This window comes from Taurulus bubalis (genome assembly GCF_910589615.1).
Source record: "Taurulus bubalis genome assembly, chromosome: 11".
NCBI classification, from domain to species: domain Eukaryota; kingdom Metazoa; phylum Chordata; class Actinopteri; order Perciformes; family Cottidae; genus Taurulus; species Taurulus bubalis.
In genome coordinates, this window is record NC_136599.1 from 26,305,379 (window position 1) to 26,331,336 (window position 25,958).

The following is a 25,958-nucleotide window of genomic DNA, read 5'->3' on the forward strand; positions in this document are numbered from 1 at the left end:
GCCGTAAGATGATTGGCTGCTGCAAAGAAGCTGCTTACATCCCACTTTCAAACGACACTGAGTCACCGTATCACGGACATGGCCACAAACTGGACCTGGCCTCATTCTGGATTGCTGTCTTAAAGGAGTACCCATGTCTAGCACTGAGGGCTGTGAAACTCCTCCTCCCAATCATGTCCACATACCTGTGTGAATCAGGATTCTCCAGTGTGGCCGCAACTAAGGCCAAAACCGACTCAGAGCAACACTGGAGGCGACTCAGAGTGAGCCTTTTTTAAAATGTATTGATTTAGTTACCGACCGGGACGGAATCCGCACTGCTCCTTTTGAATCTCAGGTTCTCAGTTCTCCGGGGAAAACTCCAACACGGCGGCCCTCAGCCGGGGGCTCGTGAGTAACCCCATTGACTTCAATTCATCAATACGTTTTTCCATTTTTAGGTTCTCCATTCAGGAATTCAAGGTAACACGAGATGAGTAATTGATATACTACAATTGGTCATTTTGGCTGTGAAGTATTCTTTTAAATTGCACCTGTGGTTTTGCATAATTTTAGCTGCTGTGTGGAAACTACCTAAATGCCACTTGATGTCTTTGTCCGATATCACTCCCTACTTGCTCTTCACCATTTTATTTGAGTGTTTTCATTTTTAGGTTGTGTGTTTTCATTTTAGCTATGCAACATTACACCCGTCAGTAATGAAGCCGAAAGATGCATCTTCACAACTATTCAAAATCTCAATGTACTGCTCAATATGGAGTTAACTTGCTTCTTGTTATGTAGGGAGTAGTGGGGAGTTTCATCAATGTACAGTAATATTGTTGTATATCTTAAAAAACAATTACTCTTTAATGTAGTTCAGGTGAGATACATAAATTCACATGTCCTTGGCTGGAAGTAAAATTGGTGGATTTACTGCAAGACTGAGACGTTAAATACTTGACACAGCAATGGATTGTATAGAGTTATTTTTGTACAGACTTACTTAATTTCCTACAATATGAATTACATTTGTATTAGACTGATAAAACAGTTTTTGGCTAATCCTGCTATTGTAAAAAAAATCATGCTAAAATCATTCAAGCATCGCATATTTCCATTCATTGATTTGTCCATTCCCAAGATATATATCTGGCTGTATTAGGCTATTTTATATAAAAGGTATACCCCAATATAAAACATATTGCTGCTAGTTGACAAATGTATCTCAACGTGTGTATATATATATATATATATATATATATCACCATATGATATCACCATATATATATATATATATATATATATATATGGTGATATCATCCAACCCTAGCCTACACAATTGCCTCCTTCATAAAATAGAAGTAATCTTCTGTTTTATGAGACTCTGTTCTGTTTCTCTTCTTTAAATTCTGATGTTAGCCGAGGTGGCTTACTTCCTCTATAATAAACTGTGGAAATCCCTGCACATTTGTTTGATACATGCTGATGGCCACGATTGTAAAATCATATGTGATTTCCCACTTTCCGTACATAGCTCATCAATTGGAGCAGACCAAGACAGCAGGAGTTGTGGGGATTTAAGCGACCCTTATCATCTGACCCTGAGATGACATCGCAGCAGCCACAACTTCCCAATGCTGTTATTCCTCCCCAGCTTGCCCAGAACTCCTCTGCTCAGCAGGCCCGACCTCACATTCAGGCCAATCAGCTGGACTCAAGTCACAGTAGTGCAACCGCTGGGTCTCTGGATCACAGAGCTCTGACGGGTAGGCCGGGCTGCTCAGGTGTGGCAGCAGCAAGCGGAGAAGTGACCAACCGGAACGTTCCAGCCTCCTGCACCAACTCCCGCTTGTCCAAAAGAGACGGGGGCTTCGAGCCATGGCCCGAGGAAGCAGTGGACAATTCCCATGGGCTTTACTCACTTCACCGCATGTTTGACATAGTCGGAGCCCAGCTAACTCATCGGGATGTCAGGGTACTGTCGTTCCTGTTTGTTGACGTGATTGACGAATATGAGCGTGGTGGCATCAGGAGTGGACGGGATTTCCTGCTCGCCCTAGAGCGCCAAGGTCGTTGTGATGAGACCAACTTCCGACATGTTCTCCAGCTTCTAAGGATTATCACCCGCCACGACCTATTGCCTTATGTCACCCTCAGGAAACGGCAGGCTGGTGAGTAATGCAGTCATCACTATGGTCACGCCAGGCTTTAAATATATAAATAATGCACAGTTTACATCTCTTGAAGAATTCACGTTGTGCCCTCTATCGGTTGAGCATCAGCAGATTTCTGAGTGTAAGAAATAAGAAAAAAAGCTTTCGGGATAACTTTTTACCCAATGGTCTTTGATGTAAAATGCATCAAAGACCAAATTAAAATGCATACAGTAATCACCACTTTGTGCCAATGTGAGTAAATAAAAAGATGACCCGCCCCCCCCAATTCAATTTAGGCAGTGCTTTATTTGATACGCAGCTCAGAGTTGGAGCAAACCACGGCTCTTCCAGTCTGCACGCCAAAGTGGCCTTGGGCAAGACACTGAACCCCAAATTGTCCCCGGAGGCTGAGCCATCGGTGATGATCAGAAAACCATACTGATATATATTGATAAACATGTTGGTGTGTAATTGATCGAAACTAACGTTCATGTAAAACTGACTGGTGCAACATCTTCTCTGCATTTCTGTATGACGTATTCCACTGGTTTGAATGTGATGATTAGCACTGTATTTTTTGATAACAAAGGAAATCAACTGTTATTTTCAGTTTGCCCAGATCCTGTCGACAAGTACCTGGAAGAAACATCAGTGCGCTACATTTCACCAAGAGGAGCGGTGCAGAGCAAGGACACTGTGTCTCACAGAAGAACAGGTGTGTGTGTTTTACTCTTCTTCATTTCTGCAGGATAAGACTAAGAATATTGATGAATACAGCTATTGAATGTAAGTAACGGCACACCGTGATACAGAATCTTGATTAACATTAAAACTAATGTCACTTTCCAGGTCCTCAGCCAGTCATTTGCTGTTCCCCATCAGGACCCCATGTTGGACCTCCTCGAACAAAGCCAACTCCTCTTGTACAAAACCGTAAACGGAGAAGTCATTCCTCAGCTGACTGCAGAGAGAAGCAAACATGTGGTAAAAACCAACGCATCATGAAGAGGGATCATCATTTTGCCCTCAAAGAGAATAATGGCGTAAAAGAATTGGCCAGGCTAGTTACATTGACTTAGACCAATCCAGGAACACACTTACAGACCTTAAGTTACCAGGTTACGGTTGTTTGTTTCAGTAAGCTGATTTAAAAAAATATATAATTGTAACGAGAAACCGTTTCATTAATTATAGTTCACGGTTTAGGGAAAAGGGATTTCTCCAGCTAGATTGCTCCTGCACTTCCTCTTTCTCTGCAATGTACGTGTAACCGGCTTTCTACAAGTACGCATGTGCATGACCATGACTTCAGATTGGGAAAGTAACACAGGAACAGGTGGATGCAAAGACTAGTAGTAGTATACAACGTAGTGATACTCATAATTAAAATGATTACACACAAATTCCGACAGACACTGAAAGTAACACAAAATAGATGAGGTTGCTACAGTAAATGTAACGTGAGTGACCTGGTTACTGGTGCCTATAATCACATTGAATGACAGATCCTGACCCAGTCCACTTAAGTTGTCTTACTACCAGAGTGCAAACATAGAAGTGTACTTACCAGCTGCAACACTATTATCACCATCTCAGTCTGCGCGTGAGTTGCCATTTGGTTTATTGTTTTTTTGGGGGTTTTTTTTTAGTTGGGTTTTATTGCTACTATTACTATTATCAGTGGACAGATTTTGTCAACACAATAGGGTAAAAAATGTGTAAGATGCAATCACAAAACTTTACATTTCTCAATGTTGGACCTCCTCGTTGCTTAATCCTCCACTTTATGAACTGGGAAGCAATGTAATTGTTCCATCTTGATGGAAATTCCCCCTCCTAAAATGTATCTTTAAGTGTGAGGGGCAAGGAGGCTAGCCGGAGGAGCAGTTAGCTACACGCGGGTGTATCCTTGGCACCCATGACCAAAAAAAAAGAGGTGTGACACACAATTGGAATAATCTCAAACCATGGCTGGACTACTACATATATACTACGATGTGTGTGTATATGTGTGTGTGTGTGTGTGTGTGTGTATATATGTATGTATGTATGTATATATATATATATATATATATATATATATATATATATATATATATATATATATATATATATATATATATATATATATATATATATATATATATATTCTACAAACATAGTAGTTTTAGGCAGCTGTGGCTTAGAGCTAGAGCAGGTTCAATCAGAATAGTAAATGGAGATTTTAGGTTTGATTTTAGGTTTCTTTGGAAGAAAAACAGCCCCACAACATCAAACACCACCACACTTCACAGAGGGTATGAGGTACTGCTCTGGATGCTCTTTCTGTCGACGCCAAACACACTTTTGATGTTTGTTGCCAAAAAGCTCTGTTTTGGTCTCATCTGACCATATAACCCGATCCCATTCAAAGTCCCAGTAACGTTTGACAAACTGTAGGAGCTTTAGTTTGTTTTTGATTGACAGCAGAGGCTTTTTTTTCTGGCAACACTCCCAAACAACTTGTGATGATGTAGGTGGCGTCTGATGGTGGTTTTGGAGACTTTCTGACCCCAAAACTCGCCTAACATCTGCAATTCTCCAGCTGTGATCCTTGGAGATTCTTTTGTCAGTCGAACACCATCAATGTACAACACGTCCTCTTCCAGGCTGATTCGTAACATCTCCTGACGCATTAAACTTCTTAAGTATTGCCCTGATAGTGGAAATGGGTATTTTTCAACAGTTTCGAGATTTTCTTATATCCATTTTCTGATTTGTGCAGCTCAACACATTGTCACTGTGTTCTCAGGTCTTTGATGAATGACAAAGGAAATCTGTCCTGCATCACCTCATATTTATATATACCCAGTCGAACAGGAAGTCATGGTTGACCACTTAAGAGTTTCTAATCAAACAGGTGAACTTAAACATGTAAATTATGACTGGAATTATACTTCCGTTAGATATTATTCATGAGATTTTCTAGGGGTTGTAATAATTGTGGCACAAAATATGTATTTATTGTCAACATTATATATATTTTTAATAATTTTACTTCAATGAAAAGGTATGATTTTTGTGAATATTTTGAGTGAAAGCCCAAGAGATAAACGGCAAAGTGTGTGTGTGTGTGTGTGTGTGTGTGTGTGCTTTTATTCAATGTACTTAATTGTGGCCACATTGTTACAGGGATAGACCGGGTCTACAATGCGAATCCCTGGATATTAAATGTTCATTAAGTATCCTTAATGTTCCCAGTTCTATTTCTTTTTCTGTCTCTATGCCTATTACAGTGCCACCACATTGATGTAATCGGCGGCCATTTAAAATCCACCAAGTGCAATGCTTGTTATGAAAAGGGTTTCCATGAGGACACCCTTCAGAGTTTTTTCGAGAGATGAAGGCAGCCACTTCGTAATTCTCAATGCAGGACATCCTGCCAGGGCCCTATTTCAAAAAGCTATTATAATGTTATCCGACTAACTTTATGTCTTTGCTTACACACCCCTAAATAATATTTGCTTTGCTAAAAAATACACATTTAGAATAGAAAATAACTTAAAATCCAACACTCCAAAACATCATTAAATATTGAAATGAATGTTACACAATTGGGCACCAACAATAACTTCAGAGGGCTGAAATGGAATTGCTTCCTTGGTCCCTCGCTTGTTTTCCTTATTAGTCCTCTTCATCCCTTTTTGTTTCCTTGCTTGCTTCAATTGTTCCTTTTAACTTTTCCTATCTTTCTTTCTCCCCTTCTCTTTTAGTTAGTTTGCCATGTTCGTTTCTCTATCCTGTCATGTTTACCTGACATTATCTGCTAGTGATTCGGGGCTCAGGGTTTTTTAATCCCTGCACCCATCCGACTAATAATAAGTAATGAGAACCAGTGAGTAACACAATTGTCGGGATGACAGAGGACTGAGACAAAGATTGAGCACTGTGTGTATGTTTGAGAGAGACAGACAAAGGAGTGGAAGAGAAGGTGTGCAAGCTGCTGGTACATCCTTTGGGCTGCAACCTGTCCTGAGCAATAGGAAAACTTGTCAGCACACACTGCTAAACGGTGCATATAAAGGTCAGCGTTTGTGTCGACGTTGCCATAGGGTGCTGTACGTTTTCAGTGTCTGAAAGCGTGTGCCGTTGTGTGACCGCTTTGAACAGTTTGTCCTGAAGACATTATCAGACAATTGGTACAAACTAGCTCATTTCTAGCATACCCCCGCCTTGAGTCTTCAGCCTTGTACATGCATGCTGGTTGCCAGCTATGGCTCCCCTATGATTGGAATCATTTCAGACGTAAAATGTTTCTGTTATTTGTTTGCTGAATTGTTCTTGTCCTATTCAAATATTCAAAGTAGGGGTCTCAGCGTATCTTTTCCTCTCTGACTTTGTGCTCTCCTCTTTAGATATCCGCCTCCGGGTTCGTGCTGAATACTGCCAGCATGAGTCTGCACTTCAGGGCAACGTCTTCTCCAATAAGCAAGAGGCAGTGGAGAGACAATTTGAGCGCTTCAACCAGGCAAACACTATTCTCAAATCCAGAGACTTGGGCTCCATCATCTGTGACATCAAGTTCTCTGAGCTCACCTACTTGGATGCCTTCTGGAGGGACTACATCAATGGGTCATTGCTAGAGGCCCTTAAAGGGGTCTTTATCACAGATTCCTTAAAACAGGCCGTGGGCCACGAAGCTATAAAATTGTTGGTCAATGTTGATGAGGAGGACTACCAGGCTGGTCGACGTAAACTGCTCCGTAATTTGGTCACAAGTGGAGGGAGCCCACCAGGAGCTACCAAAGACACTCTATCTTAGACAACACTGCTGTGCCTCCCCACAGGAGACGGGTGAGATGTGGTTGTGTCGTTTAAGGTGCCTGAAGTGTGTGCCGGAAAGGAGCTAAAGGACTTCTACACACCGCATTGATTCCTTGAGAGCTAAGGTCATAGGATATTGACTTGGCACCCTGAAGCGTAGCATGCAAGGTGATTTAATTTTCTTCACGGAGGAGGATGCTCATTAATGCGTGCATTGAATTTAACTAATTTCTTGTTTCTGGTAAATTTGCTCATTAAAACACTTTTGTTAAGTCAAATGATAGATGATCTTCACAACTTGTTCAAAGTCCAGTTCATTTCAATACAGGAAAATTGCTGAAAAGTTACTCCCAGTGGGAGCTGTACCTTCTTGTCAAAATCGTAATTTTTTTCAGGTACATTACATATTGAGTGGATTAACCCAATGAGGAGTGGTTTGTATGTTATAGAAAGGCACAGACCGTAATTGAGGCTTTTACACACCAGGATTAACAACAACAAAAATCGGAATACTTCCGCACAACTTGATTGGTCGATGCCTTTATTTACAGCACAAAAGCTAAGAAGAATCAACCTTGTTTCGAAAAAAGTATTTTTTGCTTTCTTGCTACTTAATATTTGCATTATGTGTGAAAGTTTCCATAGCAAAAACAACAGTTGAAATCAAATTGACATTCAAATTAATTGCACCATCAACAAAAAAATGGCCACGGTGTGGAAAGGCCTTCAGGTTACAATTTGGTTTTCTATTCGTTTCAGCTTATTATCCTACTTTCTCAAGAATTCCAGACTTCCCTTGTCTGTAAAGATGAAGATGGTTTTTAGGTTTTTATTGGCTCACATGTGGTCACTGTCAACATCCTTGTGTCTTGGCTTTGTTTCAACACATTCTTAGTTTTGCAATATGGCTTGTTACCAGCAGCTGTAATTCTGGCCTAATGTGAAATTTCAAATGTCCAGTCACTGCCAATAGTTGAATTTTTTGTGGATCGTTTTAATGTGTTGAATCCTATGCAGTGAAACGGAGTAATTCACTGGTGTTTTAAATTGGTTTGGATTTGCAAATCAGTGGCAGTTTTATTGTCAGCCTGTACTTCTGCTCACTCTCTGTATCACTTAGGTTCTCTCCTGATGTAACACTGACATTGTTTCCAAATTTTGAAATAACACTCAATAACAACTCAACAGCCTGTGTGTGCGCGTGCGTGTGTGTGTGTGTGTGTGTGTGCGCGTGTGTGTGTTTGTGTGTGCGCGTGTGTGCGCGCGCATCTTATTTAAGATTAAATCCTCAGCAGTCTTTTCTGTGGATATGTCATGTCTCCTGGTAGAGCAGGATGTAGGTCGGTGCACGTGCTTAAAAGGCGGTATAAGCAAGGGTTGCACTCACTTCCTCATCCAGTCGCTTCGCGGACTGTTGACCGTGATGGAGGAACCAGGTCTCTCCCTAGGGAGGACAGGGTTACATCCTTCTTTGTCAAGAGGTGTGGCTTCTCTAAAAGCATTCCTCGCTGTGGGACTAATAAAGGGTTATCTTTTTTTATTTTAATTAATTCACAAACCGAATTGGGATCATTTTATTAAGGTTCTGAAACTGTATAAACTAGCACTGTGTATACCAGTAAGGTGCATGGTTATCCTACAACAATGCAGTGTGCCTGTCTAGAACATTGATATGCTTCTAATGGCAGAATATCACTTTTACAGTGTAGTATTGATTGCTAACTGGTATCCATGTAATGCGTGGATTAACATGCGAAATTAGATTTGGTGGGTGCCTGTGACAAACCAGTGTTAACAGTATTACTGACAACATATTGGATGCAGTCATGAAATACACTAAGTGACCACTTTATCGGGCACACCTTTATAGTTCCAGAGGAGCCGAACATCTTAATGGCATGGATTGGAGATTAAAGATGCTGCTTCATCATGGTAGTCTCACACAGTTGCTGCAGATGTTGCTGTACTCTCCGCTGAATGGGATTGTTTTTCTCCAGGCTGCAGGATTTTAACAAGGCTGTTGATATACAAACTCAACTAATCTGAAAATCTGTTTAGCTGTAAAAAATTCAGCAGCTTATATGGACTCGTACACATTCATCCCATACAGTGTGTTTGTTTTTTTAGTAACTTCACCCTTTTATTGTATTAGCGTTGCAGTGTGAGCTGCACAACATGAAAAGGTCCCGACAGACACAGCCAAGAGTCAGTTATGTGCCGTTGAGATGTCTGTGGCCAACAGGCGGCAGTAGTTTCTGTGTGGTATGTCTCCATGTCAGCCCTTATCACAAGCTTATTAATAATGTATTATATGTTGAATTATATCATTTTATTCAAAGCATATGTCAACATTGTTTAATTGGATTGACAGTGGCTTGTTTTTTATGTTAATCTTTCTGCTTCATATTTAGTGGATTATGAAACAGACTATTACTGCTGGATATTTTCTTCTCATTCAGGTGCAAAACTTCCATACATGTTGGCGGCCAACTGGCTGTAGGCTGCAATCTCTGTTCTGTGTCCAAGAGCAACCTTTCACAAAAACATGAGTAAACCAACCTCATCACCAGACAAGACTGGACGTATTGGACGATCCTAAAACATCCTAGATTGGGTTTATTGACTATGCCCTGTATGCCCAATATCTGAGCACAGCAGCTAATATCCTATGGTAAGAGAATGATTGTGGTTACGTTTAATAAACAGGCACAGGTCAATTGAATGTCTGTGACGTGATGGAATTTCTCGTGTCCTAGATGGACACACACCTGTTATCGCTTTACACCCTTTTGAATAGCTGCAGAAAGGACACACTATTTCCGGCACTGAACCTTCACATTCATGGGAAATCACGTGATGTGTGATTGTCCAATGTTGACACAATTCCTAGGTATAATGGAATGGAGTCGACACCAATGGCAAAGGGCGCCACAGTTGTACATTTTCAAATTCTCCAAATTGTGTCTTTAAAAAATTACTCTAGTTCGAGGACTGGTTATGACTCGATGCAAACTCAAAGTACTTTTGTTTGGAAATGTTCAGTGATAGTACATCAAAGACGAAACATAATGCTGTTTTGTGATGAGATTATTTTTAATTTTGTAACAGACGTAGATAAGAGACTGAATGTCACTTTAGTAAATTGTCATTTGAAATGCCAGTCTCTAATGCTAACAATTTTTATTTTCTGTTCAGTGCAAATAGCCAAATGGTTGACATAAAAAAATCTGTGTACCCTTTTAAAGGTTTAGTGTATATTTTTACCAAATATATTCTTCCTGCTAAAATGCCCTTTTTTCTTCTATCGCACCATTCACAGTACATATCAAAACACATAAGTCATGTTTGACAGGCCACTATTACTGTGAATTATAGTGTAGGCCTACATTTTATATTTTTACTCGAGTGGAATTTCATGTCAAGGTTACAAGTTAGTATCTATTATATAGGTTGGTGTATGTTATGTTGATTGTATGTTATGTTAGTCAAATGCAGCTGTCGCTTACGCAAAAGTGCATGTACCTGTAACCAGAAATGTCATTGAAACTCACAGTGCTTTTGTAAATACCTTATTGGGTGTCAGGTTTTCTTACATACATTTTGCTTCTCAGAAAACAGACAAGTAGGACTGTTAATAAATGAAATGGATGGGTTTTGTGAAGTCCCAGTCCTACATTTCTTTCCATGCAACAGGTGAAAACAAATCTTTTGGCACAAAACACTTTACAATTTCCAGATAGGAAAATATAGTAGACGTATCTAAACGAGATGCTTTCCTCATTGATCCAATGCTTTTCTTGGGCTGCACTAACATTTTAGGAATTTGGCCCAAACCTTGTGGAGTGTTTGGATACATGTTCAAACTGTGTGTGATGATTAACATTAGACGGGTCCTGGGTGAATCTCATTTCTCTTAGACATGTGTCCTCATTCCCTTCAGTCACCTCTTGCTCCACTAACGGTGTGAGAAAGACACAAGGAAGGAGAAATCCAGGCAACCAATTTTATACGGGTCTTGAATAGATTTGAATGTCTGTTGGTGGGTAGTCCTCTTGAGTTGTTGACCAATACAAGTAAACATTACTATGTTTCTCTATGCCATGAATACTGGATACTGAAATGATTCAATATGATAATCAAAATTAGCTTTGGCTAACCACTGCTACTGATTGATCCAGCATGTCGCTAGAGCAATCTGACTGTTCATCTTCTGTTCAGTCAGATTGATCCAACTTTACACAAAATAATGAAAATGTGCTGGTGTTTTCATGTGTATTTATAGACTTTGCTGTCCGTTAATTTACTAATTAATCTGCTGCAGCAGACACATCCTTAGGGCAGTCACAATGACTCCGATTCAATCAAAACATAATTTAGTTTGGGTTTTTCATTACGTTTTATTGAGGGGTTTACTTTAATTATTATTATTGTGCCAGTAACTTTGGATTGGGTCTCTTTTAAAGTAGTATATACGTTGACTACAAAGTCCACAGTGGGAAGAGGACAGAAAGGCAATGCAGTTCATGGTGACAGCTCGGAAGAATAGAAAAACATGACTACAGCAAAAAGCAACACAAATAAGGTAGGGAGAATTTCTGGCAGAAAACTGCTAATCAAGTAAATTGATATATTCATTTTTCTTCTCAATACATCCTGTTTATTTTAAACGTTCATCATTGTGTTATTGTATACCATACTGTAAGAATTATGGACGATATATAGAGTGTATATAAAATCAAACCAATGTTGAGATTATATTTATGCCCATTTAGTTACTTTTTTTATCCACTGATTTATAGTAATGAGGAAAAACAGACAATTATTTTCCATCATGGAATATTATATTCAACATATACAAATGTAGACGAGTCAACACGTCATACATGTACACATAGGTGGGTTAACAAAGATGTATTGCCAGAGTAAGGGTGTTACATCAGGTCTACATATGCCTTAACTTTGTCCTGACATCCGTTCCTCCATCTTGTGCTTTGCAGCCAGCACAGCGTCCTGAGCAGCCAACCCTTCCTGCATGTCCTTGTTTTTGTGTTTAGTTTGTTGTTGGGTCAGTTTGGTCTCTTCTGTGAGATTCAGATTATGTTACGTTTGTATAGTTTAGTTCTGTTTACTTAACCCCGTTTATAGGCCCAGAGCTTCACTGCATGTGCTGTAAAATGTTTACTTCATTTTTGAGTAAATAAAACCCTCTTTTCAAAAACCCACCTGTGATGGCTAACACAAACCTTTTCTTAACAAAAATAAAACACATCATGTAAAATTCACTTAAAAACAAATACATTCACAAAATCAAACATGAATTACTTAAATTAGAGTAACTATAAATTGACCTACAGGATAATAATGCTACTATAATCAAATGCCTAAACTGTGACAAGACAAATACAAGTGTTTGGAAAAGGACTGGTTATAACTAAACCCAAACACCAGTATCAACAGTGTTTCAACATATCTGTTGTTATGCTGAAGGGCTGATGCATCATACTAATGTTTGGTGCTCAGCATTTCCTTCAGTAAGTTACACTCTGCGACATGCTGAGGCAACACTGTAGACAGTGAAGAGCTTTCTTCAGTGCTCATTAGAACCGACTGTGTTTCATTCTTTTTTTGTTTCCTTGAAGTTGATGTTCAAACGACTTGAATAAATACAGAATAGTAGGACTTGATATTATTAAGTGGCAATAAGTGCAAACATGAACAAGAAATTCAATTGTGTATTTAATTGGTGAAATGAGTAATCCCACATTTTTTGGCTTGTTATTCAACATGTGTCAGACTAAAAGTTGCCCATGTGTGCTGCTGTTTCTCATTCATAAGCATTACTGGTGCTTTTATGATCTGGAGTCCTTTTTACTATATGGCTTGTTTCCCAAGAGGTTATCCACTTCAGATACAATGGATAGCGATAACTTTGGAAGAACCTGTGGAATTAAAAAAAAGAAAGTATTACTGTAATTGCTCAGACTGTTTACTTACTTCCACTGCAGAGAGTATATAATGTATACAAAAATATATAGATTTGTTATGTATTCAATATATCTGTTTTAGCCTTTTGATGAACACAATTTCCCATAAGCCCCAGACCTTAGTGGGTTAAATGTCACAGCTGGACTGAAGAGGCGCACTATAGAAGACTATAGACTAATAGTTGGGAAAATGTGACTTGTTAGCATACAAGGTCCATTAGCTGTCTTGACTATTAATGCTGCCGTTTCTTTCTTTCTGAGGTCACTGGGATGCAAGGAAGAGGATGTTGGTTGGGTGTTGCGGAGGCAGTCAACGTGCAGACATTGGAGATTTGAAGTGTAAAGCACCTGACAATGCAATCAAGTCTGGGAATTGAAGCTGTGGGTGAATACGACTTGGTTTTAATGCCTATTGGTTTACACATCGGTTTAAAGACCAAAACTTAAAGGCAACAATGGATAATATATTTTGTTGGTTGGTACCAAATAACAGGTGTGAAAGTGACGTAAAGCATGTCAAAGCCAAGCGTGTTTTGTACGTTTTTCTGTGGTTATGGAACTATAAACAAGATTGTATAACATGAATAATATGCTGTCTGACCTTTATTGCTCTGATATTCTCCATCAGTTGGTCAGTTCTGGAAGCTCCCAGCAGAACAGAGTTCACTCCCTCGTTTCTCAGGCACCATGCTGTGGACATTTACAGCAAAGTAAGACATTTTTTATGATGAGGCAAAGAGGGAAGTCATTTGGACAACAATACAGGCAAGGGAATTACACCAGGTTGTATTTGTGCAAGTGTAGTTACGTTGTATATTTAATTCCTTAAGTATTTATACATGCTGTGTGTTTTGTGAATGTGGTTTTCTCATTTGTGGTGAGATATGGTAGGATATGAAGGACAAATATACAGAGCAACACAGTTTTATTTTACCAATAGCCAGTTGGGGCAGAGTGCATCCTAGTCTCTCAGCAACTGCCTGCAACTCTTTTAGCTTCACCTGCTGACGGTGTCCCTCCTCACTCATGACCTTGTCCTTCATCCACTGATAACCCTGTTGCACACAGCACAATACAGAGCTCAAGGCTAAAGGCTGGTGGTGTACACCAACCTGAATGCCACAAAAGATGACCTATGTCATTTTTTAGATTAAACTGTCTTTGTCACAATAGGAGACTGTTAACTGTAAACCGCAGTTTTTAGATGAGGAAAACAACTACATTTGGAGAGTCAAGAAACTCTTGCCTTCAATTGGTTCAAGTTGCTTCCCAGAGACAGATATCTCAGAACCTAAAAAAATAAAAATAACTATCTGCATGGCTAAAACATAAGTGACATTTTTTGCAATACAAAATATTTGTAAAAGAAAAATGTATTTAATGTTCAAATGTATTTGCTTGCTTTCTATTATGTTTACTTTCTGAGGGGCTTTTCTGTCCCCACTGTGATCAAGATTAGGAAAGGTGCAAGGGAATGGAAACAGAAGTAGGATGTTAGTCAGGGTACAGGGATCACACACAATAGAATGAGAAGTGGGAAAAGTGAGTTACCTTAAGCGAGGCACGTGAATAAGAGGGAACGCCATGTTTATACTTCCCTGAGAGGATCCCACAGGCCAATGGAGACCATGCCATAGCTCCAATGCCTGCATTCCCAAAACAGGCCTTGTAATTGACCAAATCACACGCAAATGTGTTCTGTGTTCAATTATTAACAGTTTATTGACGTTTTACAATATGGGGAATTTTGAGGTTTGGATTAGCATCAGGTTCAAGCTGATACAGTTCAAATATAACTTAACAGTTCACCCCAAAATCAAAAATAGATATTTCCCTCTTGCCTGCTAAGACATTTATCAATCTAGATTGTTTTTGTGTGAGTTTCCCAGTTTTGGAAATATCAGCCGTCGGGATGTCTGCCTTTTCTCCAATGTATGTGTGGGTGGCTGTGGCTCAGAGATAAAGCAGGTGGCACCTTCAATCTGGTGTATGAAAGTGTGTGTTAATGGACGAATGATAACATGTACTGTAAAGTGCTTTGAGTGGTCAGAATGCAAGCCATTTTATCATTTAAAATTCAAAGGGCAAAAATAATAAACATTTACAAAACATTACCCAATTACTCAAGATAATCCAGCTAATACTGATATCTCCAAAACTAGGCAACTCACAAACAAATTATCTTGATTGATAAATAGTTCTGCATGGCGAACTATTACTTTTGGTTTGGGGGTATACTGTCCCTTTAATACCAATGGCCTGAACTAAATTAATAGTACACTTCAGTTTCCCAACGATTAGCAAGGTACACAATAAAACCTAAACAATAGAACTCACTATACTAATGAAGAAAGTGAGTTCTTCATTATCGTAATTATTAGGAGAGATTTATCACAGACTATGACAGGTGCTTACCTATCTTGTGGAATAGTTCAGGGAGTTGCACTTCAACCTTCTCCCTCTGGAACATGTGGTACTCTGCTTGTTCACAGATAGGTGGGATCTGGTTGAACTGTCGAGCCACTGAGTACGCCTCCTACAGGAGTCACAGGGAACAATTTCACAGGGGGGAAAACAGTTATACGAGTCTTCACTGATCCAAATTTGTTTGACCAACTCCAAACACACACCCATGGCAAATTTACCCAAATCCAATGTGCATGAATTCAATTTCAAAATGAGAAAACTGATCTCGACTTGACCCAAGGATAATCAGACAATCTAAAAATGCCCCCGAACAAACCCAGTCCAGACCATACAAGATATATTTATATAAACAATAACAATTACAACAATAATAATAATAATAATACAGGCTATTACTGTGACAGTAAAATCGTTTAGCTTCCAGCTTTTCCTGCATTGTGATTCAGTGTTGGGATTCTTTAGATCAGTGATTCTCAACTGGTGGGTCGCGGACCCTTTTCAGTGAGTCACAGGTGGGCGAAAAAAAATTGTAAGAAAAAAGTCCTGTGCTTTTATTTTGAAATAACCACTATTTCAGCTTTGTACATTGTGTGGAAGTCCCACAAACTTCGGAACATCAAACGCCCTCGTGTCTGGGTTCATAATATTATCCGTGAATGAGGCATACATTTTCACGTCGCGCCATTCGCATCATTCACGTCATTCACGCCGCCCGGCTTTGACTTTGCATCTTTGCATTTCTAAACGACTATAAAAGGGAACTAGTTTGTTCTTGTTGGCATGCTGTGATATTCTTTACAATGTCAGGTTCAAACTGCACAACTTTTCATTAAATCAATTTGAGAAGTTGAACATTTTCCGCGATTTGGGTTCAGGCTTGTCATTCAGAGGTGATGGTGGGTCCCACACCCAGACCAGTTGAGAACCACTAACTATTTTGCTTCGAGGTCTTACTACGAGGTTCTTTAGCAGTGCAGTTAAATGCTTTTGGGCTTCAAAATGTTGTTTCCTTTTTTTGTATTTTCAGCATTCTTTTCTCAAATATTACAGCTTTTCAGCATTCCAATGCATTTTCAGCAGCAAATTCATCAGTTTCCAATGAATCCTCTCAATCACTTTATTGTGCATCTGAGTCTGTTTGGGTACAACCAACTCTGCTAACACGTGGTAGAATTCGAAGGAGCCTAGAAATTACAACAGTGATTTCAGGAACTCAGGTGGGTCTCGGTTATAAGGAATTAAATGGACCTGTGAAGGTGTTATTTTATTTTTTTTTATTTTTATTTTTTTTGCATGTGAACTCACCATGATTTCCATAGAGGTCCATCTTGAGGTCCCCCAATACATGGCCATCCCCTGGTTGATCACATGGGTCATTGCTCTCACCGTCTCTACAAAATACATTCAAATTAGTTTTTGTAACAATGCTTCACAGTCATCTGACTGACTACAAAACACAGATAAAAACAAGAAAATACTCGGTGAGGGCTTATGGTTGCTTATGATAAGCAAGTGCAGTAACTGACTTGGCTAACCAATGAATACATTATCTGTTAAACTGCTCCGTCATGCCACCATTGTTTTGGTAAGTTAAAGTTTTAAGAATGTGTTGAATGAGGCTGATCCTCGTGCAGACCTTTTGGAATGGTGTTTATTAAACAAAGTAAATATTTATTAGATATAGTTGCTAGACAGACAGACAGACAGACAGACAGACAGACAGGCAGGCAGAAATATTGATTATATATAATAATATATTATATATATTATTATTATCAGCATTACTTTAAATACACAGATAACTGTAAAAAAAAAAAAAACAGCTCTCTCAGTTGCAAGCTAATATTACATTTTATTTTATTTAATATTTAGAAGCTTATGCAAATATTTTTGAATTAGCCAATATTGTAAATGGGGGGGTCGGCAACCCGCTGCTCCGGAGCCGCGTGCGGCTCATTAGCCCCTCTGTTGCGGCTCCCTGAGGCTTTAAAAAAATCTTTCAAATGGAACTCCTCTTATCTTGGAGTTTGAGGTGATATGGGGTCACTGACATTTTTTTTAACTAAAATGTGCGTCATATCCTATGATGTTGCTGTCAAGCACCTTCCCCTGCAGGTGGCTCTAATCGTGATTTGCAGAGCTTCGCCCTCGCTAAACTATCAATGGATAAACAAAAAAAAAGAAAAGTCATGGAGAAAAATAGAGAGTTTAATTCTGCGTGGACGTACTCATTTCCTTTCACTGCCTGCCAACGATGCTGACTAACCTGTGTGCTTGATATGCGGCGAGAAATTAGCAAACAACAACACATGTAATGTTGAAAGACTGTTCCAGAACAAACACACAGCATCTGCTGAAAAGTATCAAGCTGCAGATGAGTGAAAAAGAGCGATTCCTCAACTGCTGCAGTAAACTGAGTAAAGTAGATATACTTTTAGGAAGTGGATCACGTCTCCAAACTCAATTACTGCTGTCAGTTGTTGACAGTGAGCCAGGCGTCCGCTAGTAAAAACGGGTCCGTCCTCCTCTGGTCGCAGTGCTCTAAAAGTCCGGCGTAGTGAGGACGCTCAGTGTAAACGTAGCAAAACGTTTTAAAATGGAAACCTCACATGAGGAGAACAGGGATCAAACCTGCTACCTTGTGATTACAGGACAAACACTTAAGCCACACATAAAGTAGGAGTCTTGAACTGCGTACTGGTATTTTTAATTGACCTCAATGTAGGCCGACACATGACTATTTTTTTTCTCCTCTGCATAAGAGTTTGATAGTTATAAACAGGTAAAATACCAATAAAATGTCAAGAATTGTCTTCATTCTTGTTCTATAATTTCATTAATACAACAAACTATAGTTTTTGTGTATATAATATGACTATTTATAAAACTTTATAAGCTGTGATATCAAATAGCTTTTGCGGCTCCAGACAATTTTTTTGGGGTGGAGTAGATTATATACATGGTTCTATACATACAAGAAAAATAGTAGTTTCTAGATGTTACTTCAGTTCTATAGTTACGAGAACTGCAAGGAGGCCAGGTGGGAGTGAAACATAGCCTTGACGAGGTCGAAAGATGTTACACAAAATCAGATTAAACTGTATTTATGTATAGCCATTTCTTACACCAGACGTAATATAATGCGGACCTGCCGATGTCATCAATAGCATCTTTAAACGTTTTATCAATTGATGGTTTTCATAATATCTGATTTTATGAGGTGATTTTATCAGCCCCATTTGCATCTACTTCCCACATCTATCTGAATAATAATATTGATGAAAAAAAATGAATAAGCCTTATTTCAAACAATGTCAATATTTTAAATCCAATAGATGGAAATGAGAATAAGAGAGAGATGGTCTTTTCTCCCACTTTAGGTGTCTCTAGACACAATGAGACACATGTATTTTGTGAAAAGGTCTATTTTGCATAAAATGTCGTAATATCATGCTCCACACCTTGATCCATGAAAGGAGCCCTCCTTGTCTAAGCTGGCATGTCTCCTAACATTTAAACTTGTTTAACGCTTCTCGCGGTCAGCTAGGACCGAACAGTCCTCACAAACATCTGCTTGTTCATACTGAGTGCGTCAGAGAAGCTCCAAGTAGGACTTCTTCTCTTCAGTAGTCTTAGCTGTAGACTGCTTTTTAAAAACTGAACCCATTGAAATGTTGTCTGTGTGGCTGTGTCGTGGAGGTGCACAGCTTAGCACTCCTCCAGGCACAGTCGCCCAGACCACAATCTGTGCAATATCACCGCCTGCACAGTCAGCAAGAAGCATTATATTTTAAAGTGTATTTGTAAATCAGTTTGTCTTATAATATGCAATGCTGTAATCAGGACAACCAGCATTCCCAAGCAATCCTCAATATAATGTCCCTTTCATAGAAAGAAAATAGACCAGACTCTGATATCGGAGGATAAGCACACCCACCTTCAATAGGTGTGTTCGGATCTGGTCGATTAGCGAAAACCACGTCTATGTACTCCAGTTGAAGTCTCTCTAGCGATGCCCTTAGACCTTTTTCATGAAGATAATTGCATATGTATTACGTATTATCACAATACGACCACAACAAACAAGCATTCTGATGTAATGTGGCTGTGGTGACACATGCAGCAATAAACAACTTTGTGTTTTCGGGTTTTTCAACCCCCAAAAGATATTTTGGTTGTGAAGACAAAGTGCTTTAGTTATTTACATAATAGTTATTCAAAATCTTACCCTCGATTATATGTTTTCTAGACAATCCTCTTTCCATTTCTGCTCTGAAAAACAAACTTAAATGTCAGAGGTCAAGATGTGAAAACTAGAACATTTCAAATTAATTAATTGCTATATTGAATAGGTTGGAGAGACTGGATCATCTTTAAAAATAGCATATGTTTCTGTGCATTCAGAGCCTCCAGAGGTTGCATTACGCACAGGCCAGCAGCTGGCAGCTGCAGCGATGCAGTGCGTAACTTTATTGAATAAATTGTACTTCCTTAATTCTTTGTTGTTCCGAGTTTGTACTTATGGTTGAATTGCACTTATTGTAAGTCGCTTAGGATAAAAGCATCAGCTAAATGAAATATAATGTAATGTAATGCAACCTGTGGAGCCCTTTTTGCCCCAGGCCTGCATGGGTTGTGCTCCGACATAAGCAGCTGTTGCGAGGGCTCTGACATTTCTCTGTTCTTGGCTGTGATGGATGGCACAGCGCTGTAACACGTGTCTTTCGGTTAAATTAAAAGCATTTGATTTTTAAGATTCAGGGATTCAATAGTTGTTTTGTTTGTATTGTTATTTGATAATTAATAAAAACATGTTGTAAAGAGTAAATTGGTGTTTTTTTATACATGCGTCTAACTGCGACAGAGATTAGATCGGAATCAGTTCCAATAAGAAGGTAATTAGTGATCTTTAGTTGTTTAACTAAAATCACAGAGGACAATGTATGCGGACAGTGTCACCTCAACTGGGCTCAACCAGGAAAAAAAGGATACAGATGGAAGAACATTCGGTGCAAGATTGAGACTTTAGCTCACCAGCTGCTTGGATTTAGTCATTTAGGACATACATCAAAATCCAACCTTCATAAAGGTTGTGTACAATAGGCCATCAAACCATGCTAAGCTACTAAATGTTTTGATGTTGAACCCCAGATCTCTTGGTACCAAGATTGGTCAATTCCATACTATATGAAAAAAAACACGTAGATGTGGCTACAATTTCACAGACTTGGTTTACACATACCTAAAAACTATGGAGTATTGATTGACGACACTTTGTCTTCCAGATATCAAACTACTCACCATGGTGGAAGTGTTGCACTGTACAGAAAACATTGTGTTCATCATATTTCTTAACCTGTTCCAGATCATCTAAAATGGGTGCAACTGAAACACTTGAGACATCTGTGGTTCCTGTGTGGTGTATACACCGCTCCAATCACCATATCAGGATGAACTCATGAGCATCTAATAGCCACATTTGAACGGCTTCCTACCAAGTACCCAGATATTGGCTTCCATGTCCATATTGCAGAGCATGAAATCTGCCAAGATAACAAACACTGTCAGGGGGTTCAGAACAACACCAGAAGTAAGACCATCTTGACATGATTATCACTAACATTAAATTAGTGAACTTGATGTCCAGGATTCTCCCTCCCGTTAGCTCAAGTGACCGTAATTGTATTTTATGGAGTCCGAAATCAAGATTACTCCAGTGCACTAAACAGGTTGTGCAACCCAAAAGGGAGCCTTGCTTGAATGAGTTTGACAGACAATAGAAAACAGATAGATGCTACCGTTGTACCCATACCAAACACCTCCCCTCCTAATGTTGCTGAACTGTGGTCCAATCTCATTTACAGCTCTGCTCTAGAAAATATGTGAACAGTTTGCTGCGCACTGGATCCTAAATGACATACTGCCAAATCATTATCTTAGGAAGTTTGGCAAACAGAACACAATCTAATTAGTTTGAAAGACTACTGTGATGCTTGTGCAAAGTTTGAAAGATAATTACAACAGATTTTACCCTAGTCACTGTAGACAGAGGCATTACAGTGTCTCCTCGATCTTGGGGTGAGACCAGGCCTGATTCCATGGATCTCCAGGTCCATGATTGACTAACATCAGAAAGTGCGCTATCAGGGACATCTTACTGATTGGAAATATTCTTCATGTGGAGTTGCACAGGGAACCTTATTAGGATAATACGATTTACAGGAAGCCTTTTGCTCAGCGTCAACACAATAAATTTGGTGCTCGAGACAAAACTACACAGGCCACATATGTCCAGTGCTGGAGTGTGCAGTCCCTGTTTTGCATAGTTTCGTGATTTTAGACCAGGCTACATGGGTAATAATTGCAATGTAATAATTTAATTCTAAGTCTATTTTAGATTCAGTGGTCTACTTGTTATTGACGTTTCATTAAAACAACAAAGTGAAACATTGCACAATGTATTTTGTATTGACGTCAACCACAAAATAACTCAGTGTTAATGACAATTAGTCTTTTTGAACCTTCTTTGAAAATGCTGAAAAAGTCAAAGCACCATAATAAAAGCTGTGAATGAATCGCACTAATTAAAATATCACATGGAAAGTGCATTCGAAATGATTACATGTAGTTTCAGCAACCTTTTCACGATGGAGAAAACTATTGGTATTACCGTCACCTGTACTGAAGATATTTGCATAATAGGACTATTGAAGGAACATTTTTGGAGTGGAGCATATGATCAAAATACATTTGTTGAGCAAATCCAGACTTCTCAGGCACCGGCTTTAAACCTTGAGCTGACATACTTGTCAAGGTTCCGTCCGCAATTGTGGGTTGTCCTTGTTTTTCCCTGTGTTTTTCCCCTCCCCCTGTGCATGCCTCTGTGTGTCGCATGCACACACTGGCTTCCAGTTACCTTTGATTACTCACACCTGCCTTCCATCAAGATTAAGGGCAATGTTATGACAAAATGTGTGCATATATATATAAGCTGGTTTAGTTGAGTTGCCTTTGTCTTCCTTGGAAACCTTCAGTCCACATGCTTTTTTTATTATCTAAAATGCGAGCCCCCAGGTCGTTGGGATGAAGACCATCCTTCCTTTAGAATGATCTGCGATTCCAGTAGGGAGTACAATTGTCATTAAAAGTTACGTTGGGAACTGTGTAGGTTGCAGCCAGGTGTGGTAAATAAGAGTTCATGGTAGGAGGGAGCCATTGGACAGGGAAAAAACTGCGACCATTAGGGAGTAAAGAAGATTGCTGACAGCCGCTGACGGGGAGGACTCCGGGACTTAAACGCTAGCTGCTGCGGTGAACATATTAATGTGCAACCAAAAAGCCAGACACGTGCACAGAAGTTGCATTTAGATCAGGGGTAGCCAACACGGTGCCTGCGAGGCATGTTCTAAAAATAGAACAAGTTTTGAGCTTCATCAAAAAAAAGAGAATTCTAAGATTTTCTTTTATCAAAAACACTTCCATTAATGAATATCGATTTTAAAATGACTATTTAATACAACATTTTAAAAACAAAAATATTTTTTTGTATACATGAACTCTGACCATTTCTGAAGTCAAAGTTCAATATTGTGTGCATGTCAAACCACCATCTTATGCCGCGTTCACACCAAAAGAGTTGCGAATTTTCGCATCTGGGACTTTAGACAAAGCTGTAGAAAAGTTCTCTCAAGTCATAACAGACTGGGGCTAGAGTTTGAGAACAGGTTTGGTGACTATAACAACAAAGTCACGTGTGACCTCGGGTGACTCCCAGCCAGGTATAACTTCCGGTGTCATATCGTGATTGGTTCTTTTTCATCTTCTCGCTGCGCATGCTAACTAGTGTGTTAGCATCAGCTTTGGCTGAAGTCGTGTAGAAGAAAGCTTGCCGCTTGTAGCCTTGTGACCTCCGGTCGGAGCTGCGGGTCTCTCGTCCTACAAAGGCTGCGACAGCTAGAACCTAGGAGGAGACGGTGTGCTTCTACGACCGGACCATCGAGCCGGACGGCGTACCTATCTTCGGTCATCACAAGGTCGGCTATCTTCACACCGTGAAGCAACGGCGGGTGAGATCGATTAATATTGGTTCTGCAACAGCAGATGCCATGAGCGGGACCGGCCTCCACAGTAGCGCAGCACTAGCTCACTGTAGCTGACTGCTAGGACGCCAAGTATCACAGTTGTCGTACTGGTGAAGAGTGTTCTCGTTCCCCCTAACTAAGTCAGACTGTGCCCGTCCTGTCGCCACGAGGACCAGCCTCCACATTAGCACAGTGCTCAGGCGCTGTAGCTGACTGTTAGGACGCCAGGAGTCACAGTTGCCGTACTGGTGAAGAGAGTGTCCTCGCTGACCTGCTTCCACAGGACTTGTTTCCACAGTAGCAGAGTGTTCTCGCTTGGCTTACTGCTAGGACATCAGTAATTACTGCTATCATACTAGGGAGGAGAGTGTCCTCACTCCCTCTCTCTTACTGTTCCCTGCCCCTTCTCTAGCAGTCAGCAGAGCGCCTCGCTCAGACTGACTTCGTAATCCACATCTATTAGGGGGCAGGGTCCCCTCAGACTCGTGCTTCGGTTTAACCTTGCCGGCTGTGGGACCTGTGCGGCGCCTCTCCAGCCTGAAGACGGCCATGACCCTTGGCCTCGAGCCCGAGGGAGGGTCTCTCGCCTTCCACCCTAGTGCGGAGAGGACTGAGGCATCAGACCCATCCACGGCTGAGCCGGTCCCAGAGGACATTAAACTGAGGTCCTCGGAGGAAGGGATCCGCTCAGGACCTCATTGGGGCAGGTCAATGTCACCTAGCGCTCAAAAAATGTCCTGCCATACTTGAGAGGAAAACATGTATTTCGGTCGGACAACACCTCGACCGTGTTCCACTGGTTCTCCTTAAACGAGAGGACCAGTCCTCTGGGTCAAGATGCCCTGGCTCACATGTGGCCAGAGGGCCTTCTTATGCTTTCCTCCCATTTCCTCTGATCTGCCAAAGCTCCTCAGTGTTATTCAATGGGGCCACAGACTGGTGCTGGTTGCCCCCTTAGGGCCAGCCAGGACTTGGTTTCCCCTGTTGCACATACTCTGCTGTGGGACGCCATGGCGCCTCCCTCATAGGAGAAACCTCCTATTGCAGCTAGGTGGTCGGATCTAGCGTTCCAATCCCAGCCACCGTCAACTAGGGGCCCGGCCGCCGAGCGGCTACACGGAGCCAGTCAGGAGGACTATTCTGAAGGCATCTACCCGTCTATAGAATGAGGACTCAGTACAGTGCCCCGTGCCTACTGTACTAGAGTTTCTGCAGTCCCTCCTAGAGGAGGGCCATTCTCCCTCTACCCTGAGGAGGTACATAGCTGCTATTTCAGGGCAGCATGCTAAGGTCGACAATGACAGGGTATTGAGCCACAGGCTGGTGTCCCTCTCCTTAGACGGGGCTCAGTGGCTGCACCCTTCGAGCGCCCCGAAGACTCCTCAGGGGACTTGTCCGTGGCAATGGACGCCCTATGTTTGCCTCTTGAAACCTTGGCAGAGGCTGAGATGTCTGTCGGCAAGTACTGCTTTTTTCTCTCCTCCTTGCCATCACTGCAGCAGACGAGTAAGCGAGCTACACACCATGTTGGTGAGTGAATCCTGTCTGAGGTGGAACTCAAGACAGGCCTGCTGTGGCCTAAATGTGGCCTAATGCAGCGTTTTCCCCAGGGGTGTGGGAACGCTTGTATCTCAACCAGCCCATCCAGCTGGCACAGTCAGAGCTTCTGTGCCCGGTGCAGGTCCTCGAAACCTAGGTCAAGGCCACCGCAGGCATACGGTCGGGCCAGTTTTGTTGTCTTAGGATGGACCTAAGAAGGGCTGTGCCCTTTCTAAACAGCGCCTGTCCCACTGGATGTGAAGTGGAGACCGGGGCCTGTGCATACAGAGCGAACGGCCGTGCTCTGACATCCGGGGTAGGGTGCTATTCTACCAGGATCGTCTCCACATCAAGTGCAACCTTGAGAGGTGTGCCCGTGCAGGATACATGTGCTGCAGCCTCAGGGTCATTACCTAGCACTTTCAACAGAGACTACAGAGTGAATATTGCCACCCCTCACCCACTGGGTGTGGTTCTTGGCCCAAATTCCTCTGCTTGAGCCATATGAGGTAGTTCCTGTGGGATTCCTCGTGACTTTGTTGGTATAAATCATCCAGTGTGAAACACTGCCTCTGCCTAAGGATGAAATAGAACGCAAGTTACGAAGGTAACTACGGTTCTATGAATCCTGGATGACCGCCAGAGTTCTTGGTCACTCGGAATCTCGTGATTTCGCGAGAAGATTCCGCAAAACTGATCTCGGGATGACGCCGGAAGTTATACCCGGCTGGGAGTCACCCGAGGTCACACGTGACTTTGTTGTTATAATACTCTAACTGCGCAAGCGCGATATTGATCATATCCAGTGTGAAACACTGCCTCTGGCGGTCATCCAGGATTCATAGAACCGTAGTTGCCTTCATAACTTTCGTTTCAAATTCTTTCTTGCAAGTGGACATGCCATGCATTGCTGAGCAACTAAGTGCTGTGTTCAACTTGGATGCTGGGCAGGTGGAGATGGAAATTGTAACATTGCAAAAATGACC

General features: G+C 40.9%; 2 protein-coding genes across 2 annotated transcripts in view; one reads left to right on the plus strand and one right to left on the minus strand.

The window, feature by feature from the left end:
* Positions 1-1,588: 1,588 nt before the first annotated feature.
* Positions 1,589-7,216, plus strand: dedd (death effector domain containing; the record flags this gene model as incomplete). Its single annotated transcript, XM_079226179.1, has 4 exons — positions 1,589-2,153; positions 2,749-2,853; positions 2,988-3,122; positions 6,533-7,216. 4 exons carry the CDS (start codon positions 1,589-1,591, stop codon positions 6,937-6,939), a joined length of 1,212 nt encoding a protein of 403 aa, XP_079082305.1. The 3' UTR covers positions 6,940-7,216.
* A 5,574-nt stretch (positions 7,217-12,790) lies between these two features.
* The window catches only part of LOC306743244 (voltage-gated potassium channel subunit beta-2-like), a gene marked incomplete at both ends in the record, with an annotated part of 43,395 nt that continues 30,227 nt past the window's right edge, over positions 12,791-25,958 (minus strand). Inside the window, 8 exons of the mRNA XM_079225746.1 lie at positions 12,791-12,880; positions 13,527-13,615; positions 13,860-13,980; positions 14,477-14,571; positions 15,341-15,461; positions 16,658-16,743; positions 19,290-19,376; positions 19,581-19,624. Of these exons, the coding sequence (XP_079081872.1) occupies positions 12,791-12,880; positions 13,527-13,615; positions 13,860-13,980; positions 14,477-14,571; positions 15,341-15,461; positions 16,658-16,743; positions 19,290-19,376; positions 19,581-19,624 (733 nt within the window). The remainder of the gene's footprint in view (positions 12,881-13,526; positions 13,616-13,859; positions 13,981-14,476; positions 14,572-15,340; positions 15,462-16,657; positions 16,744-19,289; positions 19,377-19,580; positions 19,625-25,958) is intronic.